Source organism: Notolepis coatsorum (assembly GCF_963971535.1).
Source record: "Notolepis coatsorum genome assembly, chromosome: 15".
NCBI classification, from domain to species: domain Eukaryota; kingdom Metazoa; phylum Chordata; class Actinopteri; order Aulopiformes; family Paralepididae; genus Notolepis; species Notolepis coatsorum.
This window is the reverse complement of record NC_140179.1, coordinates 17,867,848-17,883,824: the sequence shown is the minus strand read 5'-3', so window position 1 is coordinate 17,883,824 and position 15,977 is coordinate 17,867,848. Positions and strand designations below refer to the sequence as shown.

The 15,977-nt window shown below is 44.1% G+C and overlaps 1 protein-coding gene across 5 annotated transcripts in view; it reads left to right on the top strand.

Moving 5' to 3' along the window:
* The window catches only part of ipo8 (importin 8), a gene marked incomplete at its 3' end in the record, with an annotated part of 104,339 nt that overhangs the window by 20,852 nt on the left and 67,510 nt on the right, over positions 1 to 15,977 (top strand). For all 5 annotated transcript variants that reach the window (XM_084330282.1, XM_084330281.1, XM_084330280.1 and 2 more), the window contains 6 exons: positions 2,302 to 2,396; positions 10,177 to 10,261; positions 11,503 to 11,637; positions 12,604 to 12,703; positions 13,980 to 14,056; positions 15,016 to 15,132. In XM_084330282.1, the coding sequence (XP_084186408.1) occupies positions 2,302 to 2,396; positions 10,177 to 10,261; positions 11,503 to 11,637; positions 12,604 to 12,703; positions 13,980 to 14,056; positions 15,016 to 15,132 (609 nt within the window). The remainder of the gene's footprint in view (positions 1 to 2,301; positions 2,397 to 10,176; positions 10,262 to 11,502; positions 11,638 to 12,603; positions 12,704 to 13,979; positions 14,057 to 15,015; positions 15,133 to 15,977) is intronic.

The following is a 15,977-nucleotide window of genomic DNA, read 5'->3' as shown; positions in this document are numbered from 1 at the left end:
TTAAAAACTCGCTATTAATACTTTCAGAGCCCACCAGGGGGTGCACGATTTAGTGCTTGAATGCCCAGCATCCACTGCCAATGTTAACGTTAATATCGCCTAATCTATGTTTTAAATTATGGCTGCCCGTTATAATCTGCCCGTCGCTTATCAAAGACTCATTTTCCAGTCAACATTGGCAAGGCAGATTGTATTTTTATCGCTTCATTTACCGACTCGACAGAGCTATCCTCACTTTCAGTTGTGGTTGAAAGTTCCGTTTGATAGCATTTTGAAAATCACCCGTTTTCCGGAGAAAAAAAACCCATGCCTATGATAATCGCCTTTTACTGGAATATTCCAGAACGTTGTCATTTGTCGGCCTATTTATGAATCGTTTTCAAATAAACGCTAGATGATCGATAGTATATGTGTACACTCCTGATCTGATAATCGCTGCTCTTATTTCCTCATGGCTTTTACAGTCAAAACAGCCATATCACATATCACATAAACGCTTATATATCCGTGAAAACGAGTCTGATTATCCTAACACTGATAACATAGATTCCTTACTTGAGGTCAGATGGTATCCAAATGGTTTATTCCAATTTCCGATCACCATTCGAAAAATCGTACAGTATAACACATGATCCGCGCGGCTCAGAGGCTCCAGAATGAACTCTGGTAGACCCCGGCTGCATCAGTGAGAAGTAAAATGTGGAGTCAGAAATCCGTTCTCCCATTCACTTTCATTGAGTCCATTCCAAAAGGGTGATTTACCACCTGAGAGACGATAGGGGGCGCTTTTTTCACATCTGAGCACCGGCGGTCCCTGGATCTCCAACGGTAGGCTCTCGTGATGCAATTTGATTTCAGATCGCTAATAAAAAAACACCTGAATACTCGTGACCGTGGCATTCAACGGTCGGGGCGTAAACCCGAGAAAAGCCGTGAGTGGCATACAAAGTGTTAACGTATGTAAATAAATAATAATACAATTTTTAATTCATTGGGGAGCTCACAACGAAACACGACCTCACTCCATGTCGCCTAGACCACGCCCTCTCATCCTTTTAAGAATAGGGGCGGTATTGTTGCTCAATGCTGATTGGTCTGAGCCACTGTGGCTCAATGCTGATTGGTCTGAGCCACTGTGGCTCGATGCTGATTGGTCTGAGCCACTGTGGCTCGATGCTGATTGGTCTGAGCCACTGTGGCTCGATGCTGATTGGTACGTGATGGATTTCTTGTGTGCTCTCGCCAAGCCTGCTGCCCAGCGTTTCCGTTAGCCGGTAATTACCGGTATTTGACCGGCAAAATCTGTTGAAGTCCGACATATTTCATCTCTCCGGTCTTAATGTCCGGTGAAAATTATTCCCTGAGTCTAAGCACAATTTGATTATTTGAATTGTATTAAAATAGGCTCAAATTAAATAGCCTATGCGATGAACGAAACGATCATTACATTTGTTTCCTCGTTGCTTCTAATAATGACAACGACGTTGTCAGACGGGAGCTTAGTGCTGGGTGTGCGAACTTTTGTGAAGCTGCAGAGCCAGAGCACTATCAGCACAATGCAGTATTCCAGCAGTACTCCAATTCAGCCATTTTCAGCCAATGTTGGGTGGGGGGCGCTGCTGTGCGGTTCCCAGAAAAGAGCCAATAACAGCTAAATCAGCTTCTCTGCAGCGCCATACTCTTTGCAAATAAGTCGTTGCGAGGTGGAGAGAGTCGTCACGCAAACCACGATAATGTTGCCGTCTCTCTGCTTTCTCAGTTCTTCGCTTGATATAATTAATACAAATGTCCAATATAACGGAATTCGTTAGCTCATAAAAATGTGATTATAACAGACTGCTGTTTAGTGTCGGACCGACTGCCCACATATACGCGGTCTATTTTATTTCAAGTCAGCAGCAGCACGGAGTATCGAGGGACTTATTTTATTTGGAATATATTAATTAATGACTGTATACGCAAAAGTAGACTAGTTTTAAGTAATAATATTATAAATCTACATGCCTTGAGGATGACATTCTTTATATAGCCTGCCTATCAATTGTTTTAAAGCTCAAACTATGACCGGAATTAATCTCATTTGTCCGGTAGATTGAAATCTTGCAGGTCACGGAGACCGGCAACAATTTTTTCTAACGGAAACCCTGCTGCTGCCGTGCAAATTGTGCTGGATTCAAAACACACACACACACTCAAACACGCACACACGCACACACACCCACACTCAACCACACACACACACCCACACTCAAACTCTGTTGATTAATTGTGTGTCTGTGTGCGTGTGCGTGTGTCCACTAGGAAACTCTGGAAGTGGATGAAGACGACCGCCCGGAGCTGATCTGGTGGAAGTGTAAGAAGTGGGCGTTACACATCATCACCAGACTGTTTGAGAGGTGAGCGAGGGTCACATGACCCAACACACGCAGGGCGAGCGAGGGTCACATGACACGCAGGGTGAGCGAGGGTCACATGACGGCAAACACACACGCAGGGTGAACGAGGGTCAACACACAGACGCACATGAAACAAAGGAGAATATAAATTATGATTTTTCTTTGCATTTTTGACAGTGAATAACACCAGGCTAAAAATGACCAGACATGAAAAACTGCCACTGAGCTCGTTCAGCACCTTCTTGAGATCACGTGCACAGAAAATCTAAGGAAATGAATAAAGGGAAGATGATTAAACAGAAGGTTTGTAGATACACTACTGAATTCTGCCATCCGGACACATGCAATTTGAAATATTATTATAGAATATAGAATATCAGGCCTATGAATGACCTTATTATAGCCAACTTGCACATCTAGTAATAATGCCTATGTCTGGTTTCAGGATTATCTATCTATATATCTGGCAGTGTGTGAAGTTAGGTCAAGCACAATCTGAATTCTTGGCCATGACTAAAGGTGTGCCACAAGGTTCAGTTTTGGGTCCTGTTCTTTTTACAATTTATATTTATTTTTTTTGTCCACTTTTTCTCACATCCCAATTTCGCTGTGCCAATTCTCCCCTCCCCTGTCTTGAACGTTGCTCGCATATGCCCCCCACTGGCCGGTTGTAGGGAGGATAGAAGCCTTGCATCACGTGTCCCCTCCGATACACGAGGAGGCAGCCTGTCACATCTTTTCACCTGCCAGCACGGACTCTCATTGGCGAGGTGTAACGTGTGGGAGGCTCACACTACCCCCGCCATTTCCTGTCTCTGCTGTGCAGGCGTCCCCCAACCGACCTGTAGGAGTCGCTGTCCACAACGTCCAGATTACCACCCATTGACTTCCACCCGCTAACTCTGCCAATTGAGTTAGTATGACGGCCGGCCCAAGCCGGAGGCAACGCCGACAGCCGGATTCGATCCCGGTGTCACTTGCGTTGGTGACGATGATAATGATATTGTTTCTTCTTTGTATGCTGATGACACAATTGTGTACTGTATTGCTGACTCTGTACAGTTGGCCATTGAGACATTGCAACTTTCCTTTTATGCTCTACAGCAGGGGTTCCCAAACTTTTCAGGCCGCGACCCAAAAATAACGGTGTCAGAGAGCCGCGACCCCCACTATTATAGGAGGTCAATAAAAAAAATTATTTAAATTTTTTTTTAAATTTTTTTTATAAATGGAAATGTATGGTTGAAACATGCACACGTTCAAACGCACACACACTAATAAGAATTGGAGGTTTTTAACCAGGGCCGGACTGGGGAAATCATTCAGGCCAGGAAATATAGTGCAAAATATAGCCCCAGTCAGGACATTTAAGCAGGGGTTCTGGGGGTCCCCCACCAGGACATTTCTTGCAGGCATTTTTTTTTATTTGTTCCCTTTAAATGCCAGTGTTTGTGATGGCATCACAAATTATTGTTAAAAAACAGGCTAGCATAATATGATTAGCAACAACACTGATTTAGATGGATTTTCAGTTTTTTTGTAATGTCAGATTGAAAATAATACAATCTTTTATTGAACTTCAGCCCTGATTGTGTGTGTGTGTGAGAGCAAGAGAGAGAGAGAGAGAGAGAGAGAGATAGTTCTCCAACTTGTGTGAGTTGCAGTGATCTCCTGGTTGTTCCCCACCTAGGTTATCTAACTATTGCGCTGCTGCAACTAGAAATACTGTCCTGGTCTGCTTCTAAGTTTTTTTATTTATTTTTTAAAATCATCTGGCAACCCCTGCTCTACAGGATGTTCTGCTCTACAGGATGCCCTTACTAGTCTTAAATTGGTTCTCAATGCTAGTAAGACAAAGTTTACCGTACTTTTCGCACTATAAGCCGCACCTGACTATAAGCCGCAGCAGCTAAATTGAATGATGTGTACATATATAAGCCACACTGGACTATAAGCCGCAGGTGTTTTAATGTTTAATTACCATATGTAATTAGCATTGGGACACAATACTGTCGGACAAATAACAAGAATTAACTCATTTACAAGTTGTATTAAGTTTAGCAAATAAGGGAACAGATGAATAACATTTCAATGCAGTCAAAAAAGCAATATTTAGATTTTTACATTTTCGGGTTTGGTCACGTCGAGTCACATATAAGCCGCACCGTTATATAAGCCGCAGGGTCGAAAAATGGGGGGAAAAGCCGCGGCTTATAGTCCGAAAAGTACGGTATGTTGTTTTCAAGAGCCAGAAATATTAACTTTGATGATGCACGGATATCTACTGTCAGTGGCTCTTGTATAGAGAGAGTCACTGAGTATAAATATCTTGGCCTGTGGCTTGATGAGAAATTTGCATTTAAGTTCCATGTGGACAATCTTGCCTCTAAACTGCGACAGAAAATTGGTTTCCTGTACAGAAACAGATCAGATTTGCCTCTATTTAGTAGAAAAAGAATAGTTGAATCAGTCTTCTTATCAGTTTGGATTATGGTGATGTAATTTATAGGCATGCTGCAGCATCAACTCTTAAACCTCTGGAATCTGTATATCACTCAGCTATCAGATTTATTACTGGTGACAGATATGATACTCACCATTGTGTCCTGTATGCTAGGGTGGGTTGGCCTTCTCTTACAGAACAACAAACACTGGTCTTTCCTCATCATAGTATCTTTGAATGTGTTATCTTTCCTCATCATAGTATCTTTGAATGTGTTATCTTTCCTCATCATAGTATCTTTGGATGTGTTATCTTTCCTCATCATAGTATCTTTGGATGTGTTATCTTTCCTCATAGTATCTTTGGATGTGTTATCTTTCCTCATAGTATCTTTGGATGTGTTATCTTTCCTCATAGTATCTTTGGATGTGTTATCTTTCCTCATCATAGTATCTTTGAATGTGTTATCTTTCCTCATCATAGTATCTTTGGATGTGTTATCTTTCTTCATCATAGTATCTTTGAATGTGTTATCTTTCCTCATCATAGTATCTTTGGATGTGTTATCTTTGCTCATCATAGTATCTTTGGATGTGTTATCTTTCCTCATAGTATCTTTGAATGTGTTATCTTTCCTCATAGCACAGAAACAGCCCTCCTCAAAATCACTAATGACCTCCTGATGGCAGCTGACTCCGGACTATTATCCATCCTCATCCTCCTCGATCTAAGCGCCGCATTTGACACCATATCTCACTCCACCCTCCTTAACCAACTAGCCTCCATTGGAATCTCCCACACATCCCTAGACTGGTTCCATTCATATCTCTCTGGTCGTACTCAGTTCATTCGGTTAAAATCATTCACACATCCCATCCATGCCCCCTCTCCTCCGGTGTTCCCCAGGGATCTGTCCTTGGCCCTATCCTCTTCATCATCTACCTCCTCCCACTTGGTCGGATTCTCCGTAAATACAACATCAATTTCCACTGTTACGCGGACGACACCCAGCTCTGTTTCCTCCAAACCCACTTCCACCCTCCCTCCCTCTTCCCTCTGTGCCTGTTTACAGGAAATCAAATCCTGGTTCACTTCAAACTTCCTCAAACTAAACAGTGATAAAACAGAGGTAGTGCTCATTGGCTCCAAGTCCACACTCACCAAGCACCCCAGTTTCACCCTCACCATAGACAACTCCTTGGTTTCCCTTTCCCCCCAGGTCAAGAGTCTGGGTGTCGTCCTTGACAGCACCCTATCATTCCATTCCCACATCAATAACACCATCCAGTCCACCTACTTCCACCTTCGCAACATCAACCGCCTCCGCCCTTCACTCACTCCCAACAGCGCCGCAATCCTGGTCCACTCCCTCATCACTCTCCTTTTTTGAATAGCGTCACCACATACAGGGCCATAGACTCCCTTTCCACTCCGTCCTCCAATCCCCATAACCGGGTATTATTTCTCCGCGATCTCCCTTCCATGTCCGACAGCTTTTTCTTAATTTTTTCTTGTTGCAGAATTGCGATTGTCAGTACTTCGTGTATCTCCGGCTTCCATTCCTCCGCCTCTGCCGTTCTCCCTTCCAACGCCGCCACGCTCCCACCCTGTTCCACCATCTTTTCATTGACCGCTTCGAGTCCCGCGTCCGCAATTGTTTTCATATACGCCAATATCTCGGCCTGCATGCAGACCGCCCATCCTGGCATTTCCCTGTCGAGCGCGGCCGGCCCACCTCCTCCTTCCACCTGGTCCCTCTCTCCCTCGCGTCGGGGATTTTGTATCTTCAAATTCTCCCTTCTCAGAGACCCCTCATTTTCTCTGTTCTTCTCATTCCTTGTTTCCTCCTTGTTCCTTGATTGCATCTCCATTTTTTCTTTCTTTTCGGGTCTTTATTCATCAGTTTTTTTACTTATTCGACCAGGAGCTCCAGTGCACGCGTGCTACCCGTTTCCTCTCTTACCGGAAGTCCTCTTTCTTTCCTTTTTACTTTTCTTTTTGTACCTGCCTGATAAGCGGAGCCAACCCTTGACGCAAACGCTAAGAATTACTCGCAAATATAATGCAGTGTATCTTTGGACCCGGGCTCCAGACCCTGAGAGCAGAATGGCTGCTACACAGGGACCAGGTGGTGCCAGTCGGTTTTGGCTTTTCTGATGTTGTATTCTGATGCTGGGGTGAAGTTGGAGAGGGAGCTGATAAAATGATGGCCGGTGGTGATCATCCAGGGTGGATCACATGGGGAGGGAGGGTTTGAGGGGGGTGGAGAAGGTGGCTGACTGTGGAGAAGAGGACTCTGTTGTTCCCTTTACCAGTGCTGATGAGGTTGGTGTAGTAGGAGGATTTGGCAGTGGAGAGAGCGTTCTTGTAATGGTGGAGGTGGTCAGAATACATTTGGGTGTGAACTGAGAGACCAGTTTTTTTGCACAGCCGCTCCAGTCGACGACCTGTGGTTTTGAGCTGGCGGAGGTCAGAGGTGAACCAGGGGGCGGAGTGGGTAAATGAGACTGTGCAAGTTTTCAGGGGAGCCAGGGCGGTGAGGGAAGAGGAGAGGCAGTTGTTATAGTGATTCACCAGGTCAGCAGGGGAGGGGGATGGGGGAGGGCTGGGGTAGGAATTGATCAGGGTGGTGAGATCTGTGGGTTTAATATTTTTAATATTTCTGAAGGAGATGCGCCGTTGTTTTTTGGTTTTAGAAAGGGGGGCCTGAATGTCGAAGAGCACGGCTTTGTGGTCGGAGATGGGGAACTCAGTGACAGCCAGGTTAGTGGGAGTGATACCAGTGCAGCAGAGTAAGTCCAGTATGTGACCTTTGTTGTGTGTTGGGAGGTTGACATGTTGTGTGATGTCGAGGCAGTCCAGGAGTGAGGTGAAATCATTTGAAAAAACATTGGATGGGTCGTCAATGTGGATGTTAAAGTCGCCCACGAGAATAACAGTCGGGGACATTGCACAGACAGATGTTAACAGTGATGAGAATTCAGTGAGAAAAACAGCAGAGGGCTTTGGTGGTCTGTAGATGGTAACAATGATAGTGGGTTTGGGGCCTGTGAGTTTTACAGATAAACATTCAAAAGAGGAGTGGTGGGGGACAGTGACAGCAGTGACTTTAATGTTCTCACGGTACAGCACAGCAAGCCCCCCCCCTCCCAGTGCCACGGGGTTGACTAATATAGGCATAACCTGGAGGGACGGCTGCATTGAGCTGGGAGAAATCATTAGGCTGTTGCCAGGTCTCAGTGAGACATAACAAATCTAGCTTTCTGTCAGCAATAAAATCAGAGACCAGCAGGGCCTTATTAGTGAGTGATCTCACGTTGAAGAGACATAATTTCAAGCAGTTGAGTGGTGTGTATGTGGCTGCTTCAAGCAGAGGGGATAATACACTGTGATTGACAGCACGGGCATTGCGTGGGGGGCGTGGTTCAGTGGACCAGAAGGAACGGATTATTTTGTTACTGTACTGTGTGTTCAAGATTTCGTCCAGATCCAGATATTCTGGGAAGAAGTAACCACTCAATTATCAGAATTTTTATTTCTGACCATACCTGTACTGCCTTCTGTATTGTTGTTGAATGATGTTTCTCAGTTATCAACCTCTGTACATGTAAAGAGACTAATTTTGTCCGGTCTCACGGCTGCCAAAAAGCTGATAGCATCACTCGGTCGTGTTAAGATGTGGGCAAACATAGCTGGAGGGGTTCTGGAGTATAACCGGAGACGTGAATTAGTGATCGGAACAACATTGATAGGAAAAACAGAAGCACAAATGGAGGGGGCCAATGCAGGGGTTGGTTGGGGAATTGGAGGAGAGGAGAGGTGAAGAGGTGTGTTACTCTTCTTTCTTCTTTCTGGTCCTGGGTCAGGCTGTCTGGGTTTTGTGATGGGGGAGTTGGTGTAGTCCGAAACATGAGTAGAGGTGGGCTGCGTTGTCGGATTGAGTCAGTGACGGTCGGACTAACCTTACATCAGACCTTTCTCTTTCTGATCCAAGGACATGGGCACCAGGAAAGATATTTCAGGGTGAGTTCCATGGAGAGGGAGAGCAGACGAGCACCAGCCCAGTTAAGGTGGAGACCGTCTTTCGCAAAGATATTTCTATTCGTCCAGAAGGCCAGGAATTTGTCAATGTAGGTGTTTGGAGATGCAGTATGCCTTAAGCCAGATGTGGAGGCTCCTTACGCAACTGAAGATCATGTCTGTGTATCTCGGAGATGGAAAGGGGCTGGAGACGATGAGTGTTTTACCAGTTGCAGCCGCGGTGGTGATGAGTGTGTTATAGCTTTCTTTGAGCACCTCTGACTGTTTGTGCCTGATGTCATTGGCCCCAATGTGTATGATGACGGAGGAGATCTGTGGACGGTCTTCCATGAGGTTGGTGATGCTGGCGTTGATATCCAGGACCGTATCACCGGAGAAGGAGCAGGTTTCACCCTTACGAACAGTGACATGGCGCACCATGGAGGATCCAATAACAAGCACAGAGGGAGGTGGAGGTGGGGGCCTGGTGGTGGGCTTGTCGGGCCTGGATGCGGCAGCTCGACAGATCTCTGGCTGGTGTGGCCTCTGGGTTTGATGTAATGGGCGGGGGTTGGAAACTGGGAATGCTGGGAGGAGGGGAGGCGATCCGCTCTGCGCTGCGGTGGCCAGGTCAATGGGAACGCTGCTCCAGCCTCCGCAACCCCTCTGGTTCTATAGGGTGGCTGCTCTAAGTTTAGTGACAAGAGTGATGGAATGGCAGGAGTGGGGAGGAGGGCTGGTCTGGACTGTGCTTGTTGGGGCACAAGGACAGCTGCTTCACTCGGCGCACATTCTCTGAACCGCTCAGTGGAAGGACGCGGAAGCTGAGAGGGACAAGGGGTGAAATTAACAGAACCTGGGCGTCGGGTGGCGGGGCTTGGGTGTGGTCTGTTGGATTGGTAGATGGTGGGATGAGGCATCGGCTGACACTCTTGATCCGCTTACGTGCAGGAGAGGCCTGGGGGGTGACCATGGTGCTCAGAGCTGAATACCTGTTTTCTGTGTGTATGGGTGGCAGCAAATGGGGGGTGAGGGCTGGGGTCCTGCCCCGTTTCCTGTCGTTGCGCTCGACAACAGTCCAGGGGTTTGATGACAGTGGGGTGGAGCATGATGGCTGTGGGCGAAGACTGTGGTCTGAACCAGTATCTTTGAATGTGTTGTCTTTCTTCATCATAGTATCTTTGAATGTGTTATCTTTCCTCATAGTATCTTTGGATGTGTTATCTTTCCTCATCATAGTATCTTTGTTTTCATCACAGTTCTACCAAGAGTCTAGACCTTTCAGTCTCATCCGTACGGTTGTGTTTCTGCTTGTAGGTACGGAAGCCCAGGCAACGTGACAAAGGAGTACTTTGAGTTTGCCGACTTCTTCTTGAGGACATATGCAGTTGGCATACAGCAGGTATGTAATCATGACTACCTACCTCAAACTACTGTATAGTCTACCCATATCACTTTGTATGATAGCATGTACAATAATGCTGTACACACCACATATATATATATATATATTAGAGGTGGGCATAGATTAATTTTTTTAATCTAGATTAATCTATCTGCAATCCTGGATTTAATCTAGATTAATCTAGATTAAAATGACTCAAAAAAGAAAAAGAAAAAACTGCCGAAGGCATTCAAAATATGTGTGTTCTACCCAAATAATGACCAGAAGTAAGTCCTTACTTTTTCTTTCCTCCTTATGTTTCTCAGGCCAGGTGGCCCATTACACCATGAGCCCATCTCCCGTTTCCAAAATACATTACAGACTGTTTGAAAAAGCTGTTTTGCTATGATAATTGGTGAATGAAATATCAAAATAATGTTCAATAAGATGTACTTGTGTTTAATAAGTTGTTTTATTCAGAAGTTAACACAAATAAATAATATTACCAGTACAGTACAGTATCTAGCACTCTCAGGAGCAAAACAGAAAGAATCATTTCAAACTTGAACTATGTGACATGGCTTGAATCAACTGCTCCAGTGGAGTTGCTCAGTGGCCAATGGTGTCAACTGTGGTTGTACTGGGCAGCTCCCAGGTGTGAATGGAACTGTGTGAATGTGAAGCAGGGCGTTCCTGAAAAAGAGCATCTGTGCTCAGCGAACCTACCCTGGGTAAATAAAGGTAAAAAAAAAAAAAAAAAAAAAAAATCGATTTATGCGTTAATTATATTATCGCGCGATACTAGTATAGCGTTAACGCCGTTAACGGCCCAGCTCTAATATATATATATATGGCGAACGTGAGATAATCAAACAAGTGAGCTAGCTGGCTGCTGTCATTGCGAACAGCTAGCGTTAGATATCTGAGAGTCAGAGGAGGGCGAATGCTCTTTCCGGGCACAAAAGCATTCATGGCAAACGTACAAAACGTTGCTACAATGGAACACCTCCAATCTTTCTTTTCTGTTCTCCCAGCTGTTCAGCGGTGTAACAGTTAATAGGGTCCCCTCTCAATACACTACACAGAGTAGGTGCCGGTAAAAACAAGGGAAATATATTTTAACCATATTCGCATAAACTATTTAGATTATTTTTTTAAAACAATTTAGCGACTATTCGAATATTTCAAAAATCAATGCCCATCCCTAGTGTCGGAATGGAACCGGCGACCCTTCCGTTACTCCATCTGTCCGCCTGCAGGTGCTGCTGAAGGTGGTGGATCAGTACCGACAGAAGCAGTACGTCACTCCTCACGTCCTCCAACAGGCGCTCAACTACCTCAACCAGGGCCTGTCTCACTCCCTCACCTGGAAGCAGCTGAAGCCACACATGCAGGTACAGTAGAGGCCCCTCTCACTCCCTCACCTGGAAGCAGCTGAAGCCACACATGCAGGTACAGTAGAGGCCCCTCCCACTCCCTCACCTGGAGGCTCCTCCCACCCCCTCACCTGGAAGCAGCTGAAGCCACACATGCAGGTACAGTAGAGGCCCCTCCCACTCCCTCACCTGGAAGCAGCTGAAGCCACACATGCAGGTACAGTAGAGGCCCCTCCCACTCCCTCACCTGGGGGCCCCTTCCACTCCCTCACCTGGGGGCCCCTTCCACTCCCTCACCTCGAGGCTCCTCCCACCCTAACCCTAACCGTTATTTCGGGGGTCGCGGCCTGAACACTTTGGGAACCCCTGGTGTAATACATGTCTGTGATGTCTGTGATGTAATACCTGTGTCTGTGATGTAATACCTGTGTCTGTGATGTAATACCTGTGTCTGTGATGTAATACCTGTGTCTGTGATGTATGTGATGTAATCCCTGTGTCTGTTGTGTAATACTTGTGTCTGTTGTGTAATACCTGTGTCTGTTGTGTCTGTTGTGTAATACCTGTCTGTTGTGTAATACCTGTGTCTGTTGTGTCTGTTGTGTAATACCTGTCTGTTGTGTAATACCTGTGTCTGTTGTGTCTGTTGTGTAATACCTGTGTCTGTTGTGTCTGTTGTGTAATACCTGTCTGTTGTGTAATACCTGTGTCTGTTGTGTCTGTTGTGTAATACCTGTCTGTTGTGTAATACCTGTGTCTGTTGTGTAATACCTGTCTGTTGTGTAATACCTGTACTCTGTTGTGTCTGTTGTGTAATACCTGTGTCTGTTGTGTCTGTTGTGTAATACCTGTCTGTTGTGTAATACCTGTGTCTGTTGTGTCTGTTGTGTAATACCTGCGTCTGTTGTGTAATACCTGTGTCTGTTGTGTCTGTTGTGTAATACCTGTGTCTGTTGTGTAATACCTGCGTCTGTTTTCTCTCAGACCATCAGCCAGCAGGTGGTCTTCCCTCTCATGTGTTATAAAGACGAGGACGAGAAGCTCTGGCAGGAGGATCCCTACGAGTACATCCGCATGAAGTTCAGTAAGTACACACACACACACACACACTCACACACTCACACACACACACACACACACACACACACACACACACACACACACACACACACACACACACACACACACACACACCGCCAAGCTGGCAGAAGACGAGCCAAACTAACTTCAATTAATATCTGAAACTACTAACCTTCATACCGTCTTTTACTATTATCCACATTACTACTAGTAATCTGACTTGTCTATACTACTACCTACTATGCTAATAATGTCTATACTACTATGCATTGAAAACTTTATTAACAGATTGCAGAATGGGTACAATACAGTACAGCTCAATACAAACAATTGCTAAGAGAGACCAGAAAAATACGTTTGTCTTGTTTACATCAGGGTCCTGAGGAGGGATAACTGTCATGACGGCACTTAATTATGTTGATGCTCTTCAGGTGAGGGCGTTGCCGGAGGGGTTTTTGTTTGACGCCCAGCTCACTTTCTCTGAAGTGTGAAAATGTGGCCTTCCTTTCAGAAGCCTTTTCTCCTGTTAAGTATTCTAGAAAACATACTGCTTTACAAGTTATAAATGAGCACATCATGTTAAAAAAAATCTCAGATTTCAACATATCATTTGAAAGCTTACATTCTGTACTTTCGCAATCTGGAAAAATCTGGAAAATGAAAATGCAGACATCTGGCACAAACCGCTGTGCGGGGACACGTATGTCTCTGATGTCTTGGTATAGGGGGCAGGTTGAAGTATATGTCTCTGATGTCTTGGTATAGGGGGCAGGTTGAAGTATATGTCTCTGATGTCTTGGTATAGGGGGCAGGTTGAAGTATATGTCTCTGATGTCTTGGTATAGTGGGCAGGTTGAAGTATATGTCTCTGATGTCTTGGCATAGTGGGCAGGTTGAAGTATATGTCTCTGATGTCTTGGTATAGTGGGCAGGTTGTTAAGAAGTGGAGCTCGGTTTCCACCTCTTCTTGTGTGCAGTGGGTGCACAGTCTGTCTTCTCTTGGGAGCCAGGTCTGCCTATGGCGGTCTTTCTCGATGGCTAGGCTGTGCTCGCTGAGTCTGTACCTAGTCAAGGATCTTCTTAGTTTTGGGTCAGTCACAGTGCTCAGGTATTCTGCCACTGTGTACTCTCTGTTTAGAGCCAAATAGCATTTCAATTTGCTCTAGGGTTGATTCTTTCCAATGTGTCAGATCGTTTTCTTTTTGTTTTCTTATAATTTGTAATCTCTCTCTCTGTGTCTCTCTCTCTGTCTCTCTCTCTCTATCTCTCTCTCTCTCTAGACCTGTATGATGACCACGCCCTACCTGCCACTGCAGCTCAGAGCCTGCTGTGTAAAGCGGCCCGCAAGAGGAAGGAGGTGAAGTTCAGACAAACATAATTAAATATGATCGTTTATCATAAAGAGGAAGGAGGTGAAGTTCAGACAAACATAATTCAATATGATCGTTAATCATAAAGAGGAAGGAGGTGAAGTTCAGATAAACATAATTAAATATGATCCTTTATCATAAAGAGGAAGGAGGTGAAGTTCAGATAAACATAATTAAATATGATCCTTTATCATAAAGAGGAAGGAGGTGAAGTTCAGACAAACATAATTAAATATGATCGTTTATCATAAAGAGGAAGGCGGTGAAGTTCAGACAAACATAATTAAATATGATCCTTTATCATAAAGAGGAAGGAGGTGAAGTTCAGATAAACATAATTAAATATGATCGTTTATCATAAAGAGGAAGGAGGTGAAGTTCAGACAAACATAATTAAATATGATCCTTTATCATAAAGAGGAAGTAGGTGAAGTTCAGATAAACATAATTAAATATGATCCTTTATCATAAAGAGGAAGGAGGTGAAGTTCAGATAAACATAATTAAATATGATCCTTTATCATAAAGGAGGTGAAGTTCAGACAAACATAATTAAATATGATCGTTTATCATAAAGAGGAAGGAGGTGAAGTTCAGAAACATAATTAAATATGATCCTTTATCATAAAGAAGGAGGTGAAGTTCAGATAAACATAATTAAATATGATCCTTTATCATAAAGAGGAAGGAGGTGAAGTTCAGATAAACATAATTAAATATGATCCTTTATCATAAACAGGAAGGAGGTGAAGTTCAGATAAACATAATTAAATATGATTCTTTATCATAAAGAAGGAGGTGAAGTTCAGATAAACATAATTAAATATGATCCTTTATCATAAAGAGGAAGGAGGTGAAGTTCAGATAAACATAATTAAATATGATCACATCCTGGAATAACTTATCTAGCAGCTGTCCTAAACGTTGCTGCTCTGCCTCACGTAAGGTCCTGCCTCAGATGATGGAGTTCTGCCACCAGATCCTGATGGATCCCTCTGCTGACCCCCGCAGGAAGGACGGGGCACTGCACTGCATCGGCGCCCTGGCCGAGCTCTTGCTGAAGGTATGTAGACTTTACATTGGTTGCACCAGTGCGCCTAACTTTTTCATTTAGGTGCACCCAAAAAATGTCACCCGCATTTTGCCGCTGCAATAATACATTTTAAGCGTTACCTTTACCATTACCTTTTTTTCAGTTCCCATACACATTAGTAATTTCTTAAGATGTTATGTAAATGATTGTTTTACATTGTATTACAGTTAGCTCACAAAGTCCAATCCTTCACTTTTTTTATGTCTATTTTAACACATTCAACTCAGCTCCAGTTAGAGCTGTCCCCAAGCCTGTTTTTGGGATTCGAACATTCACCAGGGTTTTTCGAACGGATGTTCGAACCATCGTTTTTAATCATGCAAACAATTTGCTCCTAAATAGGGAGGTGTAGTCTGACGTCACTTTGTGTACAGTCTCCTAATGTACAGTCTCCTCCCCATCATATGTATATATTCTCTGTTAGGATCTATGGGTAACAGTACTGTATATATTTGCACATCGTATATGTCACAAATGTAACAGTACTATATACCTGTACGTCATGTATGTCCCTATGCCATAAATGTCATGATGTCCTGTATGTCATAAATGTCACTATGAATTGAAAATGGGTAGGGCTGACCCCTATTAATCGATTAGTCGACTAATCGGTCGAAAGGAGCCGTAGTCGACTGGCCAACCTCTTAGTCGAAAAAAAAAAAAATTAAATAATAATTTTGTTCCAAAAGAAAAGAGGCCTAGAAAAAAAAGGTTTTAAAATATTACACGCTTTTCTTTTTTTTCTTTTTTTTAAGTCGACCAATAGTCGACTAACGGCAAATTTTGGCCAATCCTAGTCGACCATCCAAATCCTT